Source organism: Acomys russatus, chromosome 10, assembly GCF_903995435.1.
Source record: "Acomys russatus chromosome 10, mAcoRus1.1, whole genome shotgun sequence".
Taxonomy (NCBI): domain Eukaryota; kingdom Metazoa; phylum Chordata; class Mammalia; order Rodentia; family Muridae; genus Acomys; species Acomys russatus.
Genome location: NC_067146.1, coordinates 62,567,375 through 62,587,795, shown reverse-complemented (window position 1 = coordinate 62,587,795; position 20,421 = coordinate 62,567,375). Strand labels below are relative to the sequence as shown.

The 20,421-nt window shown below is 35.7% G+C and overlaps 1 protein-coding gene across 3 annotated transcripts in view; it reads left to right on the top strand.

Annotated features, from left to right (window-relative positions):
* Positions 1–20,421, top strand: part of Ccser1 (coiled-coil serine rich protein 1) — a 1,084,048-nt gene that overhangs the window by 593,520 nt on the left and 470,107 nt on the right. For 2 of the 3 annotated variants that reach the window (XM_051152255.1, XM_051152256.1), the window contains exon 9: positions 8,528–8,605. In XM_051152255.1, coding sequence (XP_051008212.1) covers positions 8,528–8,605 — 78 coding nt within the window. Of the gene's footprint in view, positions 1–8,527; positions 8,606–17,365; positions 18,072–20,421 lie in introns of those variants that run through there. The other variant, XM_051152257.1, reaches the window with a different exon arrangement.

Genomic DNA, 20,421 nt, shown 5'->3' with positions numbered 1-20,421 from the left:
CTCTTTCTGTTTATAGGATTAATAAATAGCTGGGCACTGTGGCACATGCCTGTAATCCTAGTAGAACCCAGCAGATCTCTATGAGTTCAAGGCCAGCCTGGTCTACAAAGTGAGTCCAGAACAGCCAATGCTACATAGAGAAAACCTATCTCAAAACAAAAACAAAAAAAAAACAAAATACAAAACAAAAGATTAAAAATTGCTCGCCCCCAGTAAGCATGTTGTTAACATATAATCTTCCTAGATTCTCTAACGTGGTAGGGTAGGTCTTCATATAATTAGTGCATGCAGGGATGTTCTCAATTTTGTATTTGCTTTTTCTTATGACTGTGCTGGAGGAAAAACCTGAGGAATCATGCATGGACTGACATTAGAACCTCCTGGGTTTTCCAGGAAAATTGGATCTGTGTGTACAGTTTGTCTGCTGAGGTTTGATTCATGACACCCGCTATTTGCTGGTTGATTGTCAAGTGTAAGGCTGTGCTGACTCGGCAAGGGTTCAGTGATCTTATCTCCGTTATGCTCATGTTTGCAGAACGCTGCCATCAGCGTATTTCTGCCAATGAATGGCTGCCTTGACGTATTTTGTGTTCCTTCACAATTTATTATAAAAAAAAAAAAAACAATTTATATCCATTGGCGCTGAATCAGTAACACACAATGAAATGCTCAATATATTTCAAGTAAATCTTCTCAAAACAGGAGGTTTAGTGATGAAGTTGGCACAATGTTACATACTGATCTTCCTCGATAAAAATATCAAGTAAGGAAAAGCTTGGAGACTCTGCCATATTTTCAGATTGTCAGTGGAGGAACGTGTCTGTAGTGAGTCATGGCTTGGGATGCTTTCAAGGTTGAATTGCAGAATTGTAAACTGTTGTGGTGTTTGAATTGTCCTAGCTCTCCTGGGTGTTCCCAGGGACTGTATTCATACTGTATTCATACTCGATTCTTTCAGATTCTCAAATGAAAGAGAACAAATGCCCTTCAGTGGCTCTTGAATTTAGAGCTAAATGTAAAAATAGAAGATTCAAAGAATGTAAACTAAAACATCACACATAAACATTCCAGACATAGACTATAGGTCAACCATCTTAGCTTCCAGTACTTTTTTCCTCTGACCTGAACTGATTCTCTAGACACAAAGGGAAACTGCAGACTTCTCCCAGGACAAGGCACTCTAAGCTAGTGCTGGACCACTGGGATTCATCTTGCAGAACTGCAATGCCAATAGGAAGCAAAGCACATTCTTTCATCTCATTCAACTATGAATTTATAGATGAAAAAGTTGAACTCCAGGTAGATGCTCAAGAATGTTTCTCACAGAAGTTACTTCATGTAGATGAAGCGTTATAGAACAAAAATGTGTCCCTGATGCATAGAAATGTGTTTTCAGACCAGCACGCTGACAGTAAGGCAGTGTTTAGGACACTAAATATGAAGAAATTCTTCTGGGCCCTATTGCCTAAAGAAATATTTACATTCTCCATTCTTTCTTAATTCACATCATCAGTATCATTGCTTCATTAATTTCTCACAATGTAAGATTTAACCAAGAATGAAACTGGAGCGTCTCTGAATAAACTGAATCTTACCCTGTACATCAGGATAAACACGTTTTACTCATATCAGTAATTCCTCAGGGACAAGTGTGATTCATGCCTAGTCTCTGATATTTTCACCTTTCTCCTACAACTGTCTTTCTCTCTTTGTTTTGTGTCAAGGCATTTATACAATCTGACATTACAGGACCAACCATTAAGCTCATTTTCTATTTCTAATCTGTCCCTCTTTAAATTTATGTACCATGTAAATGCCAGAAAATTTACAAGGCTTCTCACTTCAGCAGCATTAATGCCCAGAGAGAAACTGCCTGTGTAGATGTCACATTCACCAGTTATCCCCAGAGCCATTGAAACCTAATCTGTCTTCACTCATTTCCTGCTTCTTCCTTTATTGGAAGCAATAATGGAGACTGAAAATGTGATCGTCTTTGTGTGGCAGTTTGTAGACTGCATGGCTCTAAAAACACATGGCCCCTTGTCTAAGGGGTTAACACACTAGGGCAGAAGTCAGGCTAATTATGGACTAACAGACTAAGAGAAATGTTAACAATTGAAATGAGGAAAGTTGTACAAAGAGATTAAGTGGTAGAGATACCTATTTACTAGACACTATCTTCTAAGAATGATTTTCCTAGATCTGGGAAGGGGTTTAAAGTTTACCTCCTGTATTGTCCTTGGCTGGTGCCTTAGTTTGAGCAGGACCCCTGGGCCCAAATCTGCCTATCATATTGTTCTACTTGTAGGTTTCTAGGACCCTCTGTATCCTTTTATTTTGCTATTCTCCCATGCGTCTCTCATTTAGAGTCCCAATAGGATGCCTTCCCCTCCCAGATCTAGCCAATGGTCAGAATATTCTCCACAGTTGAGTGGAGAGTGTGATATGACTTTCTCACGTACTATGGTGCCTCACATTTGACCATGTCCCCTGGAGGGGGAGACCTGGTGGCACTCAGAGGAAGGACAGCAGGTAGCCAAGAAGAGACTTGATACCCTATGAGAATATATAGGGGGAGGTGATCCCCCTCAGGAACAATCATAGGGGAGGGGAATAATGGGAAAATGGGGGGGGAGGAATGGGAGGATACAAGGGATGGGATAAACATTGAGATGTAACAAGAATAAATTAATAAAAAAAATTAAAAAAAAAAAGAATGATTTTCCTGAGACAGTGGAGTTCAGCAGTTGGTTATGGTGTGGTCCAGTTTAGCAACTGGAGTGTTCATATTATGTTGCTTTACCCTTCATTTCCTCCGTGAACCTTCCCATATACCGTCTTGCTTTTTTTTTATATTCATGTCTTTTGCTTTCATTAACTATTGTTACAAACATTTGTGTGAGCATGTGTGCATGTGTGCGTGTGTGTGTGTGTGTGTATTTTTAAATATATAAATGCAAGTCTGTGTAATGTTGCTTGCATTTCTGAATATATATGTTTTCAGGACTGACTGGTTCTGGGAAAGCTAATTAGTCATTAGGAGATTTTTAACAAAAAAATGATAAGATTGTTATGTGGCATTGTCTTGGGGAGACAATAACACTCTTCTACTGAGTCCAGATAGATAACCAATGACAGATACTAGGAAAATCCTATTTGGTGACCCAGTGAGTTTTATTTCCAGTAATATAGGTGAGGGGTTAAATACTGGAGTAGACATGATTTTTTTTTTTTAAATTGCACCACCAAAGCCAATCCAGATTGACAACTCACAAAAGCTGGAGTCCTTGAATGCACTGCACACCCTCTCCAGATGGCTCAGTTGATCTGAGCTTCTTTCAGGCATTTGGGCCTTCCTCTGTTACTATCAAGTAACTTGTATGAGAGTTTTTCTCAACATGCTTATAGCTTCCATATGCTTGTTGAGGCAGAGACCTTGTGATTCTGGTTAGGTACTCCTGAAGCCATTGAGTTGTCTCCTTCCTGAATTTAACAAGATTGGTTCAGGATGGAAATTTTTTTAACTTCCCTTTAGAACATCATGTTACTTTACCTCATTTTCACATCTTGTGTCTTACATAGTTTCTCTACAAGATCAGCAATTTTAACTGGGAGGAAATTGCTACACAACAGGGATCCAATATATTTTTACATTGCTAACATGTTTTTACAGAAAAGCTGGAATGGAGAGTGTGTGAAAGCAAAAACCAGTTAGGAAGATACATTAGTTCCCTGGGGTTGGTTTAACAAAGTGCCATGAGCAGATTTAGCACACAGCTTCTCATCTGCAGACCCGAATTCTGGAGTCAACATGTACAGGACAGCATCCTTCCAAGACTCTGGGAAAAGGAAACCTTCCTGGCCTTTAAGCACTGCTGGCAATTTGTAAAGTTCTTTAGCTTGTTCTGTAGGGAAATATAGGTGGAGGAAACTGGGTATTTTCTTAATTCAGGCCTTATCATTGTGGGCACTACCTCTGGCTCTATGTGACCTTCTTGACATCTTTTCTGTGAGACTTTCACCATACTTTTCTTCTTTTAAGGACCCAAGAAACCTTAGGTTAATGACATCCTAATAAAACCAGTCTCGTTTTAGGTGGTTTTATCCTCCAACACACTGGTGACAAATAAGGTCATGTGCAGAAGTTCCTGACCGGTAGACATTTTTGAGGAAATGCCCTTTAAATCCAGGCCAGAGGCTGTGGGAATAAGAGGTGGTATTCTGAACAAAACTAACACCTCTATCCACCACTATCCCAAACTATCCACCACTCCTTGCTTACTCTTAGGCAGTAGATAAGGACAAGGCAAATGAAACATGTGCAACAAATGTGCAGGGTGTTTAGGTAGATTCAACAACTTTGGACCCACAATAAGGATATTAGGGCCAAGTAGAAGACACAATTTTGATTCATATCATCATACAAAACAAAGTCCCATGCTTCTCATTTAGAACATTATATGTGTTCATCTGGGCTACAAGTACTCCTAACAATTTCAATCTTTAGCCATACTCAGTCTTTATTTATAGAGCAAGCTGCTGCTTAAACGAAGTGAACTGCACTCCTCTTAGAGACAGATATATTTTCAGCTTGAGTGATCACCTATAGACAGGCTGTTCAAAAGTGTCAAATGTTGAACTACCAAGCATGAGCTCTCTTATATTGAACAGCCCTTAATTACCGCCAAGCTTCAAGTGCGACTAGTGTACTGTAGAGGAAAGCTTGCCAGGCTGATCACTGCTGTAGTTCATAGGCTTTGCAGCAGGGGAGGACTGTTGCTCACTCTTCACAGCTAGCATAGTACTTTCAGGTAAAATGATAGCTAATCCTCAGGGAGAGGCTTGCAGCCTAGTTCCTGTAAGTCCTGTGCCCTGTGTGTCATCTTCAGCAATAGTATCCCTACTTAAGTTCCGAGAAGCAACAAATGGTGATGGCAGCAGATGTTTAGCTTGAGCAATCTGTTGGGTTTCCATGACCAATAAATTTATTGCAGGGCTCTATGCCCAGCACTGAGGTTTTTGTTAGTCATTGTATCTTGAAAAAACAATTATCACCCTTAGTGTCATTAGTTCATTTATATGATACATACACAAATATATTCATATATCATATAAACATATTTCACATATATATGTATTTTATAAAAAAAATACAGACATTAAAAATCTAACAGCCTTTCTGTTTACCAATCATAGAAATACTCCTGCTCACAATAGCCTCAAAAATAATGAATCAAACAAACAAAAACAACACCTAGAGAACAAAACTACCCAAGAAGGTCACCATAAAAATATAAATCTTGGAAGACAAGGATTGAGAATAACAGTAGAAAATGTAAAGACCTACCATGCTTATGGGTTGATGTGGGCATCCAGTTTTCCTTACACCATTCATTGAAGAAGCTGTCTTTTCTCTACTGTATTTTTTTGGGGGGGCATCTTTTCCATATTCAGATGGCTGTAATTAAGTATACTCTTGTTTTGGTATTCTGTTCCATTGATCTACTTTTCTACATTCTATTATGCCAGTACCATGCTATTATTATTATTGTTGTTGTTGTTAACATTTATTATTACTATAGCTTTCAGGTTCACCTTGAAATCTGTTATAGTAATTCCTCTGGCATTATTATTTTTGCTTAGGATTTCTTTGGATATCTGGAGTGTGTATGTGCATGCGTGAGTATGTGTGTTATGAACCTTAGGCCTTTTTTTACTGCTTCTGTGAAAAATGTTGTGGTTATTTTGATTGGCATGTGTACACTGAGTCTGTTAATTGTGTCTTTGGTAGGATGTTCATTTTTACGCTATGAATTCTACTAACCCATAAGAACCTATAAGTACAGGAGGACTTTCCTTCTAATAGAGTATTCTCCACTCTCTCTGTTTTAGTGTTTCCATTGCTAGGTTAGTTCAATTCTTCTAGTTTTCCTGTCTTCTTGTTATTTTGTAGAGCAGGTGTGTTCCATTATACCTTTCCTGGGGTGTCTGTTATTGGTATACAGAGAGACTAAATTTTTTTTAACAGTTGTGGGTTTTTGGATTTATTTATTTTGCGCATATGAGTGTTTTGCCTATATGTATGTCTATGTGTCTCACGCATTCCTGATCACTGCAGTAGTCAGAAGAGGATTTGGATTCCTAGTATTGGAATTATAGATGATTGTAAATTTCCATGTAAGGGCTGGAAATCTAACCAAGACTAGGAGTGTGTGGATGATGCTGTCATGTGAAATTAGCATTATTATATGGATAGCATGTGTTATGTAGAAAGAGTCTATTAATGTCCATTTTGACAGAGAGAGAGAGATAGAGAGAGAGACAGAGTGAGACAGAGAGAGAGAGAGAGAGAGAGAGAGAGAGAGAGAGAGAGAGAGAGAGAGAACTGTGCCCTGGGTATGACTCTTTCATACCTTCTCAAAATTTGGCTTTTATGTGTTTGTTTATCCACATTGTTCTCCCCTCTAATTTGTGTTACAATTTAATATTAAGCTTAGTCTTTACTCCTGCCTTCTACTGTAAAATGCATTACTGATCATATATATGGAATTGCAGCTTTTACGGAAAATAAATATACTAATATAAACAGGTGAAATTCAAGAATAACTTATTACCACCCTGCAATTATGCTTGTAGAGTGACTACAGAAATTATGTATTTGGTACATTTTTTGCATATAAGACATAAAGATAAAAACATTTCTTTATAGCTTCTCTGGGTTGGATTTTACGTACAAGAACCCTAAACTTGGACACAGAGGAAAGTTTGACTTTTCAGTTCTACTTACTGTCTTGAGTGATCTCCAACCTCATGTATATTTCTTGTGCTTAAGTGACAATAATATCCCTAAAATGAGCATTATATATTACTTCCTACAATGCCTGACATCTATCCTATACTTCTTTATTTGCATTGGATGTAAGTAGTGATAATTACAGTAGCAAAGATTAAAGTAAGAAAGAAAATGTAAATATAAGTTAAATATTCTCCTTAAGTTCAAAAGCTATGTCTCTTTGTCATATATCCATTTATTTATTCATTATTACTGAATAAATGTTGAGTGTTTGTTTGTATGCTTGTTTGTTTGTTTGTTTGTTTTCATTTTTATAGACAGGGTTTCTCTGTGTAGCCTTGGCTGGCCTGGACTCGCTTTGTAGGCCTGGCTGGCCTGGAACTCAAAGTGATTCACCTGCCTCTGCCTTCACAGTGCCGAAATTAAAGGCACGTGCCACTACCTCTAATCTACAATTTAATCACTCAGAGGTTTGGACAAGAAAAATATAATTGTACTAAATAGCAATGAGCAACAGTATGCCAAATCAGTATACATATAGTAACCAAAATATTGGCAAATATAAACCATGAAACATCCTTTTCATTTCATTTTGACTCTCTCTACAAAATCTGCATTATTTATATAACTTATCTACATATATTACTTATTGATTTTAAATAAAAAAAACCAACCTGTGTATTTTAAGTCAGAAATATCAAATTGCTAACTGCTTGGAAAGAAAAAGCTGAAGTCAGTTGTATAATCATATTTAAAGATTCATTAGATTCATTTGTATATTAGTTTGTGAGAAAATGAATCAACTTAACCTTCCACTATTCCTCACAGGGGCTAGAAAAATTCTATTGCTTACCCTGAGGGGATTGGGGGACCGGCATAAAGCAAGGTGGCTAAGAACTTTGCCTTTGCGCATCCCAGATGCCCCTCTCCTCTGTCTTGCTTTGTTCTGACTTATTTTTATGCACTGTATGACATCACAGACAGGTTAACATCACTGTGTCGGGATTTATGTCTAATATGTTTCTGGCCTTTTATTGTAGAGTAGTATTTTAAGGAAGCCAAGTTGGAATCAAGTCTACAGTGTCCTGTCTTATCTGCTCTGGCCTTGCCACTCTGTTGCCATTCTTTGGCACGTCTATACTTTCTGGCCTGACCTGGCATCACTGGCTTCACTCTCTACTGCTGTTCTTTCATGACTGTCCTTAAGCAATTTTGAACCTGTAGCTTTTTAGACCACTCATTGCAGTCATCTCTTTGACTTCAGTTACTTACAAATATTATTGCCCAAGAAAAGTTCCATGTCACACTTGCTTCCCCTCTAAGTTGGCTTCAAAATAATTCTTCTCTCTGTTCTTAGCCGAGGTGTCAGGATCTTCTACACTCAAATCTATAAATGTGCCAGCCTTGCCGAGTTATAAGACACACTTGGTCAACTGCTTTCAAATGCCTGAGACTATGGGGTGGGGGACCTTCCACACCCAAAAAATAAAACAGTCACTCTTAGCCTAGAAGAAAAGATGACCTAGTAGGATGTTGTGACTTGGAAACTAAGCTATAAATGTTTATACTAACTCAAAAAAAAAAAAAAAAAAAAAAACACCATCATAGTTGAGTGTTCACACACACACCCTTAGTGGTTCATGAATTAGCAATTAGTTAAGTTTTGGGAAGCAGCAACTATGAGCACAGAAGCACATGTCTCATCATCACTGTGATTTTTTTTTTCACTTACAGGAAAAAGTGCAACATTTACAGAAGGCCTTTGCTTCACGAGTAGATAAATCCACGCAGACCGAACTTCTAGGCTGTGATGTAAGTAGCTATATGAAACCATTTTTAATTTCTTCATTGGTCTTCAGACTTCTGCAGCTTATTTCCCTCCACTGTGATGTTCTTCACTGACTGAATTGGATTGGGTTGTGCTCTATTCCTCACATGTTCTGAAACAATCCCCAACACCCTATAGAACTAAAAGAAAATAATTCCACGCACCAAGTGTCACAACAAAGTCCTACCTTTTTAAACCAACATCTCTAACATGAATTTCTGAGCTAGCAAATTTTAAGACACATAGAAACATTTAGAAGAATACTAGAATAATATTTATAAGAAAATGTTAATTTACTTATTAGGAATTTAATAAAGTTACTATGTTTGCAATAACCTAAGGCCAAGCGTTATTTTCACATACAAGCATGTGGGAAAAAATCCCAACTTTACAATAATATTTTACCTCTTAGGCTTCAGTGTAGGTGATGCAACTAATTTAATTAAAAGTTAGTATTTTTTCTTAATGTAAAATACTTGCTGATAGGCTTGTAAAATGTGTTGTAACCCAATATTCCTCCAGAAATCTTGTATGATTTTGTAAAGCTTATCTAAATAGCAATATTTTTAAAACATAGCTCTAAAACTTGTGTTTTGATGAAGTTCATAGCTGTAAAATTCCTTACGCTAAAAAGCAAAGGAATTTTCTTCTTCATTGTTATCTGTTGGGAGAACTATTTCTTATACTTAGAAATGATAAGTAACCTATCATTACTCTTTTGATAAGAAACTAGATGCATGCAGCTTTGTATTTTGTGAAGATTTCACTACAATAATAACATATATTCAAATTTCATGATATCTGATAACAAAAAGTAGATGGCACTCTTATGTTGCAATGCAAACCACAACAATATTTTTAATATTTTACTATATAATAAACCAGTTTGTAGCACAAATTGTTCTCAAAATGTAGTTTGAATTTAAAAGTCCTAAAAGCTATGCTTTCCCAGGAATTTGCTGTATTTATTGTAATGTTTTCTTCTAGAGGTCTAAATATTCTACAGATACTAATATTATTATAGCAATTTCCTAGGCCAGTCTTATATGTTATGTTCATGCTGCTAATCTCTATTTTTGAGAGAAAATGGGTTATTAATTTTGATATAGCCGATCACAAGTAATCCATTGTTTATCTCTTTCAAAGGACTTTTGCTTTTGCCCTCAATATAGCAATTTTAAATTGTGTATCAGTTTTTAAGGTGTAACCTCATCTTATATTTTACATAATTATCTGTGTATTTCTAAGTCCGGAAGTCAGAGAACTTTCAAAAAACTATAAAAGCATAAACTTCATCAGACTGTATTGCAATAGACATGATAGCACATTCACACTACACATTAGCTTAGAATCCAGCTACTTTAGATAAACTCAGCTCTTCTATAGTTATCTGAATTTCAGGAAGGTGAAACTATTCGTTATCATGGGATCTGTGAGGTGTCTGGATTGTTAGGAAGTGCAAGGTGTTCTTAATACAAAGACAAGGAAAACTCTTGTGCAATTGGGCTTGATTTGAGAAATAGTCTTTGAGAACCTGCATTCTAATGGGCTCAGTGACTCCACAGAAAGAAAGAAAGAAAGAAATAAAGAAAGAAAGAAAGAAAGAAAGAAAGAAAGAAAGAGAAAGAAAGAAAGAAAAACAAGACTTTGGTGGAACCGAAGTTCCACAAAGGTTTTAGAACACATCATGAATGCTGGTGAGAACCTCAGCTACTTGCTGCCTCTTTTGAACTTTCTTCTCTGTGGCTCATTTGTTTTCATTTTCCCAGCATGCATCATGTACGGGGCTTTCTAAACATGTAAATTTAACATTTAAAAAGGAATCAGGAACATGGTATTTCTCTTAAAGTCCTCATCATTCTTAAGTTGTCTTCATGTAAGGAAAACCAGATCAGCCCTTTACCTGAGACCAAGGTGGAATACTTCCTTGGTATTAATTTCTAAAGAATATCATGTTCAAATGCTCATTAAAGATTGGGGATCTGTTACATATGAGAATACCATGTTTATTTAGATATACTAAGCATTTCCTATCCATGTATTATATAACACAATCCTCAGAATCAGAAAATGAATGACTACAGAAACTTAAGGAAGTAACTACACTTAAGTGCATGCAAAAACTGTAAAGTACTTCCTATATGAAAACATGGAGAAAAAACTGTAAATAAATTAAAAGTTAGTAAGATTTTTTTTAGAATGATGAATTGTATAATAACTAGGATGCTTATGACTCATCTACATTTCACCAGGAGCAGGAAGTCTCATCTATCAACTGTAATTTTTGTTGTTGTTTGTTTGTTTTTCGAGACAGTGTTTCTCTGTGTAGCCTTAGCTGTCCTGGACTTGCTTTGTACACCAGGCTGACCTTGAACTCACAGGGATACACCTGTCTCTGCCTCCCAAGTGCTGGGATTATAGGCATGCGCCACCACCACCTGGCATAACTGCAATTCTTAATTGTAAATAATTCAATATTTTCATGTTCACCATGTGAAATAGTGCATCACTGTTTTATAATATTTTATTTATGACATATTATACATTTTTATATTATAATTTTAGAAAACACACACACATATATTGTATCTATTCATAATTTTGCTATAGCTTCTCAAGAAAGAGAGGAAACATTTGTAGAAACTTGAATAACATCCACCAGCTTCTTTTGAGCCGTCAATATCTAACACCAGTTGCTCATTATGGATCATTTGCGATCCTGTGTCAGAAGGGTTAATGTCAGACTACAGAAGGTCAAGTCACCGTTACCGTTCAGGACATGGCTTTTGCTACACATCCTACATCAGAAAGGCATCCATATGAACATAAGATGAAATATGTTAATAGAAGACCGTTATAAACAAATCTAAAGGGTTTTAAAATAAACTTTTCCATGAAGCAACTTCATCAGAATTCTTGAAAACCAGTAAACTCTGAGTTGTCACCTGTGCTAGTGAAACTGTAGGCAAGATGGATGGGTAGAGTTGAGAAGCAACAATGTTTGCTCTAAGACTACATCAACAGATTGAGATGTTTCTGGTTGCATCAGCCATGTAAATAAAGGCCTCCCCATAGCACATATACTGCCTGTAAATATTTTGATTAAAATATTTGGTAGTAAGTAGCTAAATTCATAGGAGACAGTCTTAAATATTAGTGAGAGAATTCAGGGTTTCATTAACCCTGAGAAATAGTTTACTTCCTTACTATGTTTTCTAAAATGTTATTTTTATAAATATGATTGACACCAAGTGTAAATTTTCATTGCGCATAATACATTAATTTCACTCAGAATGATCACATAATTTATCTTTTAGCATTAGAATTTTTGAGTAAAGAGATTTACTGCTTTCATTTGTATATGTTTTAAATTTTTACAGAATGTGTTTGTTAGAATTGAATTTAAGATTTTGATCATTTTTAAAAATGTGAAATCACAAAATATTCCATCAAATATTTAATCAGTATGATCAGTCTAGCTAATATTGGTTTTCATTTGACTATTTAAAATGGGTCAAATGGTAAATTCACTCATATTTTTAACCCAGTGCAGTATATATGTATTTATGTATATATACATACACATATCTATATACATAAACACATATATACACATATATGTGTGTTTTTATACATTAATAAATGTATATATAAACACATAAATACATATATACATATGTGTGTATATGGTTCAATTTAGTAATAGCCTGTGTTTTTCACCTTTGCTGTATAGATGAAGTTTCTTCTTATAGGCTAGAAAAATAATAACAAAATGTATTATTCATGAAGACATTGAGAGAATTTCTCAGTACATTTTTCTGTGTATTTTGAAACTTCTACAGGCATTATTAGATCTCATTTTGAAGGTTCTCCTGGCAGTTAGTGTACAGAGATCCAGTAAATATTTGAGAAGAGTTTACCCTGTCTCATTTGGGACAGAAATGTGGAAGTTCGGCCTTCACTGCAGTTGTTGATTAGCAGTGTTCTGGAATGGGAAGGTTTTTTTTCCATGCTAATAATTATCTCAGTTGAATAGCCTTCAATTCAGCATTCGAATTGGTTCCTAGCAGCCTCTACTGTACTATGTCTACCTGGCCAGACTACGTTGCTGCTGTCATCTTTCATAGTCAGAACGTCTGATTGTGTATGCATATGTTCTGGTGTTACCAAATCCTCCATTTGTTAATACACACTCAACGCAGACATTTCTGTTTACACCTGCACATTAAACCATATATATATCAAGCTATAGGGTTTTGATTGCTCTAGGACAATTATTTTTCATATTATATTATATGCTGAATAAGAACATTGGTTAAAAATGCTAACAGGAAAACAGGTTCCTTCTCATGTGGTCCTGTATTTACTAAGCTTGTTGAATACTGATAGGCTTATAACAGAGCGTTGAAAATTTGTTGAATTCATATTCAACAAATATCACTATTTTCCTGAACATTTCATTAAAAGGCCCCAGGTAGTCTCCTATTGCGTGTGAACTTGCTTTATATTGAACATTAAATTAAGGATAACAAATGAAGAAATGATAGAATGCGTCAGAATATTCTAAGAGTATTGTGCAAAGGGAGAGGCCCATGGGAAAGACCTAATGTTTGTCTGTGAGGCTATGAGTGTCGGTGGCAGCAGAAGAGTTACACTGGGGCGCACTGAACTAGGTGAGGTAAGGTGTGTGCCTTGGAAGCAGAAAGGAAAGTATCTTTGATAGACATCCCATTATAATGTCCTCTCTGAAGACCCTTGAAAGTCTCAGTCAGTGAGAGAATTGTGTTATCCTTGCCACAGTCCTGGATATGAATAGTCAGGTTTACATAGAGACTACCTAGTATGAATAAAGGACTTTTATGTTATTAACTTTGGAAACAGATTATGTTGAGAAACTGACACTGGAGAAACAAAGCCTACATGAGGTAAGAGGACCCAGGCTTCCTGTGTTCGGTTATCTGGGAGCAATGACACAGGCCTAACATTTTCTATCCGCCCTACAGAACGACAGACTCAGGCCTTCACTGGGTATCCACCTGAAGGAATAATGATTTAGCAATCCCCGTCATTTCTACTTTCCATAAGAAATGAGAGCAAAGCTTAGCACGGCCATAGTTCCTGAGAACTGCATATGTATTTGTCTAGTCCTTCTTCCTCTACTTTCTCAACCTCCCTTCTCTCTGGAAGATTTGATGTAAGCATATTTGTCCCTTAATGTCTCTGAGAGATGGTTCCAGGAGCCTCATTAGAACCATCTTCTAGTACTCAAGTTATTATAGAAAGGGCCCAGTAACTGCACATCCTGCTGTGTATAAGGGGCTTCTCCAAGTCACAGGCAATACTTGTGCAATATAAACAGTCTGTAAGTACTGGCTTCATTACTTGGAGGACGATACTGTTAGAACTCGCTTCACACTCTGAGATTTGAAGGTTGTCGAGGTTATCTAACTTTGCCAGTGGAAAATACTGAAATGGATTTATTAGGGAACAAAGACATTGGAACTGATATATTGAAAGTATTTAAAAATAAAGATGTAAAGTGATGTTACAATGTAGTTACAGAGAACTAAGGGAAAGTTTCATAAATGTATTTATGCAGAACTGGCACAGGAGCAGGAAATTTTAGAATATTCCATTAGAAAGTTTCTTAAACGCAAGCCACATATATCATTAACCTTATGCACTGTAAAGTAAGAATGCAAGGAAATTATACTCTTTAGTGATGCCATATTAAGATGGTAATTACAATTGTAAATTTATGAAGCTGAATTAGTATATAGAAAATTTATACCAAAGAGTGTAATTTGCAGTTCAGAATACTTAAAAAGTCAGTTCTATAAATATCAGAATTATTTCAGATTTATCATTATTTTATGAATTTTATGTTTATAAATGTATTTATAGATTTGGACTTAATCCATCAAATTGATGTTATAGTCCAATGTAGAATTATTTTCTGAAAGAGAAAATAGTATAAAACATTTATCATTTTCTTCACTTTTAAGATAAAATCTGCAACGGGATGAGCTGTTCATTTTCTAAGCTCAAGGAAAGACTAATCTGGAGGTCAAAACATCCTGCTTTCCAATGCTTTGGTTCTTGGAACTAGGCTGCAAAAATGCAGCTAAAAACACTTTCCCTGCTGTCTTGAGACAGAGTCTATCTAGCGTGGTTTGGCTGGTGCTTACTCTATAGTGTAAGATGGCCTAGCACTCACAGCAATACTTCTGCCTCATAAGTAGGCTTGAGCCAACACCCCAGGCCTAAGAGACTATACTTAACAGCGATTTTACAAGGAGTCACTGGGTGTGAAAGATTTAATTCTTCTTCTTTTGTGGACACATCAATAATATCACTCACAATTGTGATTAATGAAATGTGAAACTAATATGAATTTATGTAAACTACAAAGTATGCAGATATCAGTCGATGTGAGAGTATGTGGAGTTCTTTTTGCCACCTTTTATTTCACATAAACAAAGTAATATCTCTGTATTATATAAATACACCACAGGATCTTAAATTTTGCCATTTTAAATATAATAATTACTGTTTTACAGTAGAAAATATGATTTTCTTAATTTAAGTGACCGAATATAAGTTAATCTATGAAATTTTAGTCGCTTTTATGTATCTTTAAAATGTACCCTTGTCACATGCACACCATCTGGTTATTAAATTATTTAGGCTATTATAAATTAGTATAATCCAAAGCACATCAAAGTTTACCTATAAAATCTGCCAACAGATATATTTACATATATACCAAGCAACATGCTCCTAAGATATGCTCTCATCAGCATTTCTTGGCACAGATGACAGAAAATAACACAAATACCTATTCATAGAGTCTATTTGATAATAGCCTGGTCCATTATCAATTAGATGGTTATCCAAGCCAGCCAGAAGAGGAAATATCAATAGTCTCATATAAAGATGTCTTTAGACTATGTATGAAACTTCTGAGTCTATCATGTAGTACATCATTTTATGCTGGCTTATTTATCTAGAACTCCAGATGGAGATAATAGAACACAAACATGAGAAGAGAAGCAAAATAGAGCTACAGATGATGAGAGATGACATCAAGGACACTTCCTTTGAGTGTACCTGTAAATATGTTATTACGTAAAAGAAAAGAGATAAAAAAGCACTTGTCATACATGACTTTAGGTGACCATCAAATGGTATCACATGCAAAGTTACCTATAAAATCTTCCAATATATAAATTTCCATATATACCAAGCAACATGTTCCTAAGATATGCCCTTATCAGCATTTCTTGTCACAGATAATGATTGAAAATAACACAAATATATATTAGTATAGTCTATTTTATAACAGACTGCTCAATTATCAAATAGATAGCTATCAAAGCCTTAAGTGATCATCAGATGGTAACATATACGCCTTAAGAAGTGTATTTTTAAATGTAGGATTTTAACCATTTCTCTGGTTATATATTTTTGGGGAGCTTTCTTGTAAAGACAAAGGGAAATAACCACTCTATATTTCACCAATAGCCTCAGAGTGATAACTTCAAAGCATTCAAGGCTTTCATCCTCATATTCTGTATACAATCAGCCTACATGTCCAAGAAATGAGTAGTATTCTGTAACACAGACGAGTCTCCCATAAAATGCTATTAAAAATATATGCACACTGCACACACACACACACACACTACACTACACTCATACACACAAACACTACACCACACACACACACACACACACACACACACACACACACACACACACACTGCATGTATCAGTACACTTTGCAGAGTAAAATCAGAATTCCTCAAACCTCATGACTGGTAAGATTTTCCACTTCCTAATCATGTGATTTTATAATAGTTCCTATTGTTTTTAATTCAGAACTGCTTTGTAGAAGCTGCTCTACCATCTCTTGCTCTTCTCTGCCTTGTGTACTGAACATTTTTTCTTATAGGGCTCCTTGGTATGCACTCAGATCAAGAGGGTTTCTCTTTGTGTGGAATTTCTTCTGAATATTCCAATGCTGATTGAGCTAACATACCATTAGATCTGATATGTTGTTATATTTTATAAACTGACATGTGGCACATATGTACATATAGTCTATATATTGGTCTGTAACACAGTCTTGTATAATCGATCCAGTGGTCTGGCACACATCTTCAACAACATTTTTTTTCGGGACTTGGAGTTGCTCCTTCTTGGACATCACACCAAATGAATGTTCTTGTTTTAAAATGGGTAAAATGTTTTTGAAATGCTTTAATTTCCTATCATGTCAGCTTTCAGCATTAAGGCAGACTAAAAGATTAGAGTAATAATACCTGCAGACTAAGGAAATCATCCTGAAGCTTTATATGTGGGGCTCCAATAATAACTGTGGTAAACAAAAATCAGGAGAACTCTGTGCTATTTACCTAATACCTAATTTTCTGGCTGATTTTCAGTTGAGGAAGGCATAAGGAGATGAGGAAAACTCGATTTTGTGCTTCTTTATTTTTTATGCTTGTTCAATAAAAATAAAAATACAATTTGATGTTAACTGTTCATTCTTTCATTCTACATTACTAAAATAAATTTTCTTTGTAAATGCTAATGACAAATTTTGGCATAATATTACAAATAGAATAGTTTTATGTTGATCTGTATTTGTATTTAAATTTTAATAATTTAATATCTTCATTTAAAATTTCATTTCATTTTGTTATTTGCCATTCATTTCTTTTTGTTTTCTTCTTTTCAAGGCCCTGTGGAATCCTACATGCACTGGAGGTTTATTTAAATCAGTATATATGTCAAGCTAAATTTAATAATTATTTGACCATGAATAACTCATCACTGATACTTTGCCATGTTAAATATTGAGTGAAGTCAAATTTTCTATGATTCCTTTTGTTAACTATCTTTCAGGACATGTAATTCAGAAATTGTTTCACTCTAAGCGCACTGTATATATTTGCATTTATAAACAATTGCCTTGGAATATTGATGAAGGTTCAGTGGACATATGTTTACTTTTACTTACTGTATTTTTTTATTAAAAAATATACTTTTATTTAAAGATTATCTCTACATACAAATATCCTAAAATGTAATATTCCACTTGGCAGTAAATATTGTTTGATCATCCTCCTTACCTATATCATTTGGGTTTTTTGTGATAAACTTTGTGCTTTTTGTGTCACACTCTGTATGTATTTGATAGATTGGAAATGAAGCCTTAGTTACCTCATGCTAGTGGGATAGTTCCCAATAATGAACTGAATCATCTGTAACCACTTAACATCACAGTAACACCAGGAGGTGACCCTGAATATCTTCAAATGGAACAAATGAGTGAAGCCTTTATCAAACCACAGAACATAATAGAAAAACAGAAGCAAATTATATGCTTTAAAAAACAGATAAACAAACTTAGCTATTGATATAACAGTGATGGAAGTTTATTGAATGTATTTGGTATAGAAGGAGGCCTTACCTTGAACTAAACTTCTGTGGGTCATGTTGAATTGCCTTTCTATGATAACCCACCTTATCGTAGTATCTAAGAGGCATTGCACAGTAGCTAGAAGGCACTCGTGAGTGGTATAGTTTATTGCAAGGATCATTCAGTGTTGCTCAATACAAGGTTCACAGGGCTCAGGAGCTAAGACTAGATCTTAATGAGCGTCTACCCTTTGAAAAGGAATAATGAAATACATACAATTATCAATGGTAATATATAGAAAAATGCCATAAAATTTATTAAGTTATTTGGGTCTTTATGTAACATAATTTATGAATGACCTAATGTTCAGTGTAAATTATGGTGTTAAATAAAATCACAAGTGTATTTATTTACACATAAACCTTGTATGTGCCCTTATTGACTTTATGTCTTTAAGCATTATTCTAGATTCCAACATACAAAAACATTTCCGTTCCTCCTAAAGTATTCTAGAGTTTATTCTCTTCTATTCCTTTAGATGTCTTACATGTGCAAACTTTATATATAGACAAGAATGGCAAGGTTTCCTCCTCTTTTGTGAAGCATCCCCATCATAAACTATTTTTTATCCACTTGTATAGTCAGTTAATTTTGAAGAGGAATTCAATTAAAGACAACTTGAAGAGAGAAACAACAAAATCTAAGGTTAATTACTGGAGACAATCGATAGCCAAAGACACTTTTGATTTCCTCAAAAGCCATGAAGCATTGACTGTCAGTGCAAATAAAACAAATCACATTCCTCAAAGGTATAACTTCAGAATAGCCCTTTAATTACAGCCCACTGTTTACATTATGACCTTGATTTCCCTCCCATCTCTCTCTCAACTTTCCTTCTCTCATTTTTTCTTTCTTCCATTACCGAATATATAACAGCATGTTTGCAAATCAATACTTTCAATTTCAATAAGTAGTTTCAGAATTTTTCATGTGTTTTCTCTAGAGTGTATTTCTGTCAACATCACTTTTCATTTAGCTATAATACTGTTGCTTTGCAAGTCTTACTCCATTACACAAAACATGTATAAAATACTAATTGGAGTGTTAAAGTTAGTTCTTTAAAATGCATGAAAACTATAAAAATAGTCATTTGCATTTCATGGTACAAACACACTATGGATAATAAATATTTTCAAAGACTGAACAATAGGCATTGAGTATGTGTGAGTGCTGTAGTTTGTGTGGCACAGTGTTAATTGATTAATAAAATCATTATACCTAAATATTTACTTACATATTAAATACAATATGTATTTTTTATTTATTCTATACCCAGAGGAAAGTATAGTTTAAAAATCATGCCTTTTACATTGTGTTTTGTAGTTATGTTTCCTTATATTTCCATAAATAGGATTCTGTCTTATTTTAATTTTTCATGTATAAACCTTCTCAAAACAGATACTTCTGAATTGTTTTGCTCGTTAAGTGTGTATAGTGAGAAGAAAATTTAAAATAAGAAAGTTCTGTATCAGGCAATTACAATCTAGATTTATTTTTTGTTTTTGTTTTTTTTTTAAACTTGATTTGTTAACAAGATCTGCCCTTTTTGGTACATGTAAGATATTAAGATATTATACATATGCTTTATTGTCCCCGACCCGCGGGTTCAGTTATTCGGGGTCTCGAAGGGGGTCACGGCCTGTGAAGGAAGAATGGGCGAGAGAGAAGGCACAACTCAAGAAAGTATGTCTTATCAAGAGTCCTTTACTGAAAGCAGGTGTATGATTTTTAAAGTGTGCTTCAGGAAGGGCGGAGGAAGGAGGGAGAGCAGTGGGAAAGTACAGAATCTTCCGGGGTAGGAACCCCTGGGACAATGTGTGGGGCGGGGGGAGGAGACAGGTGGCCCCGCGGTCCTCTCCCAGAGACCACAGCACGTCAGATGTTCATGTACCGTGACTTCTGAGAAAGGCTACAAAGCCACGGTACACTGAGTGTTCTTTTTCTCAGGGCCAAGTTCCCTCTCTTGGGGCCAAGCACGCTGTTTGCGGTTTGTCCGTTGCCAGGCAAAATGTTTGATAAGTTCTTTCTGTATAGGCTGGCTGGAAAGGGTCAGCTGGAGTTCAACGCAACCAGGGTCTCTCAGCTCAGCCAGGGTCTCTCGGCTCCCAACATCTCCCCCTTCCCTATTTAATAAGGGCCCAGTACACCACATGCCAAGGAAGGTCTCACACATTCCCGAGAGCGCTCGCCGTCAGGGTGGCGGAAGGCAAAAACTGGTGCCGCATGTGGGCTCAGTACTTCGTAGCTCTCTATAGGGTGCTATATGGGCAGTGAGCTTGGGAAAAGGAAATGGTCTGATCGGGCTGGAGCATG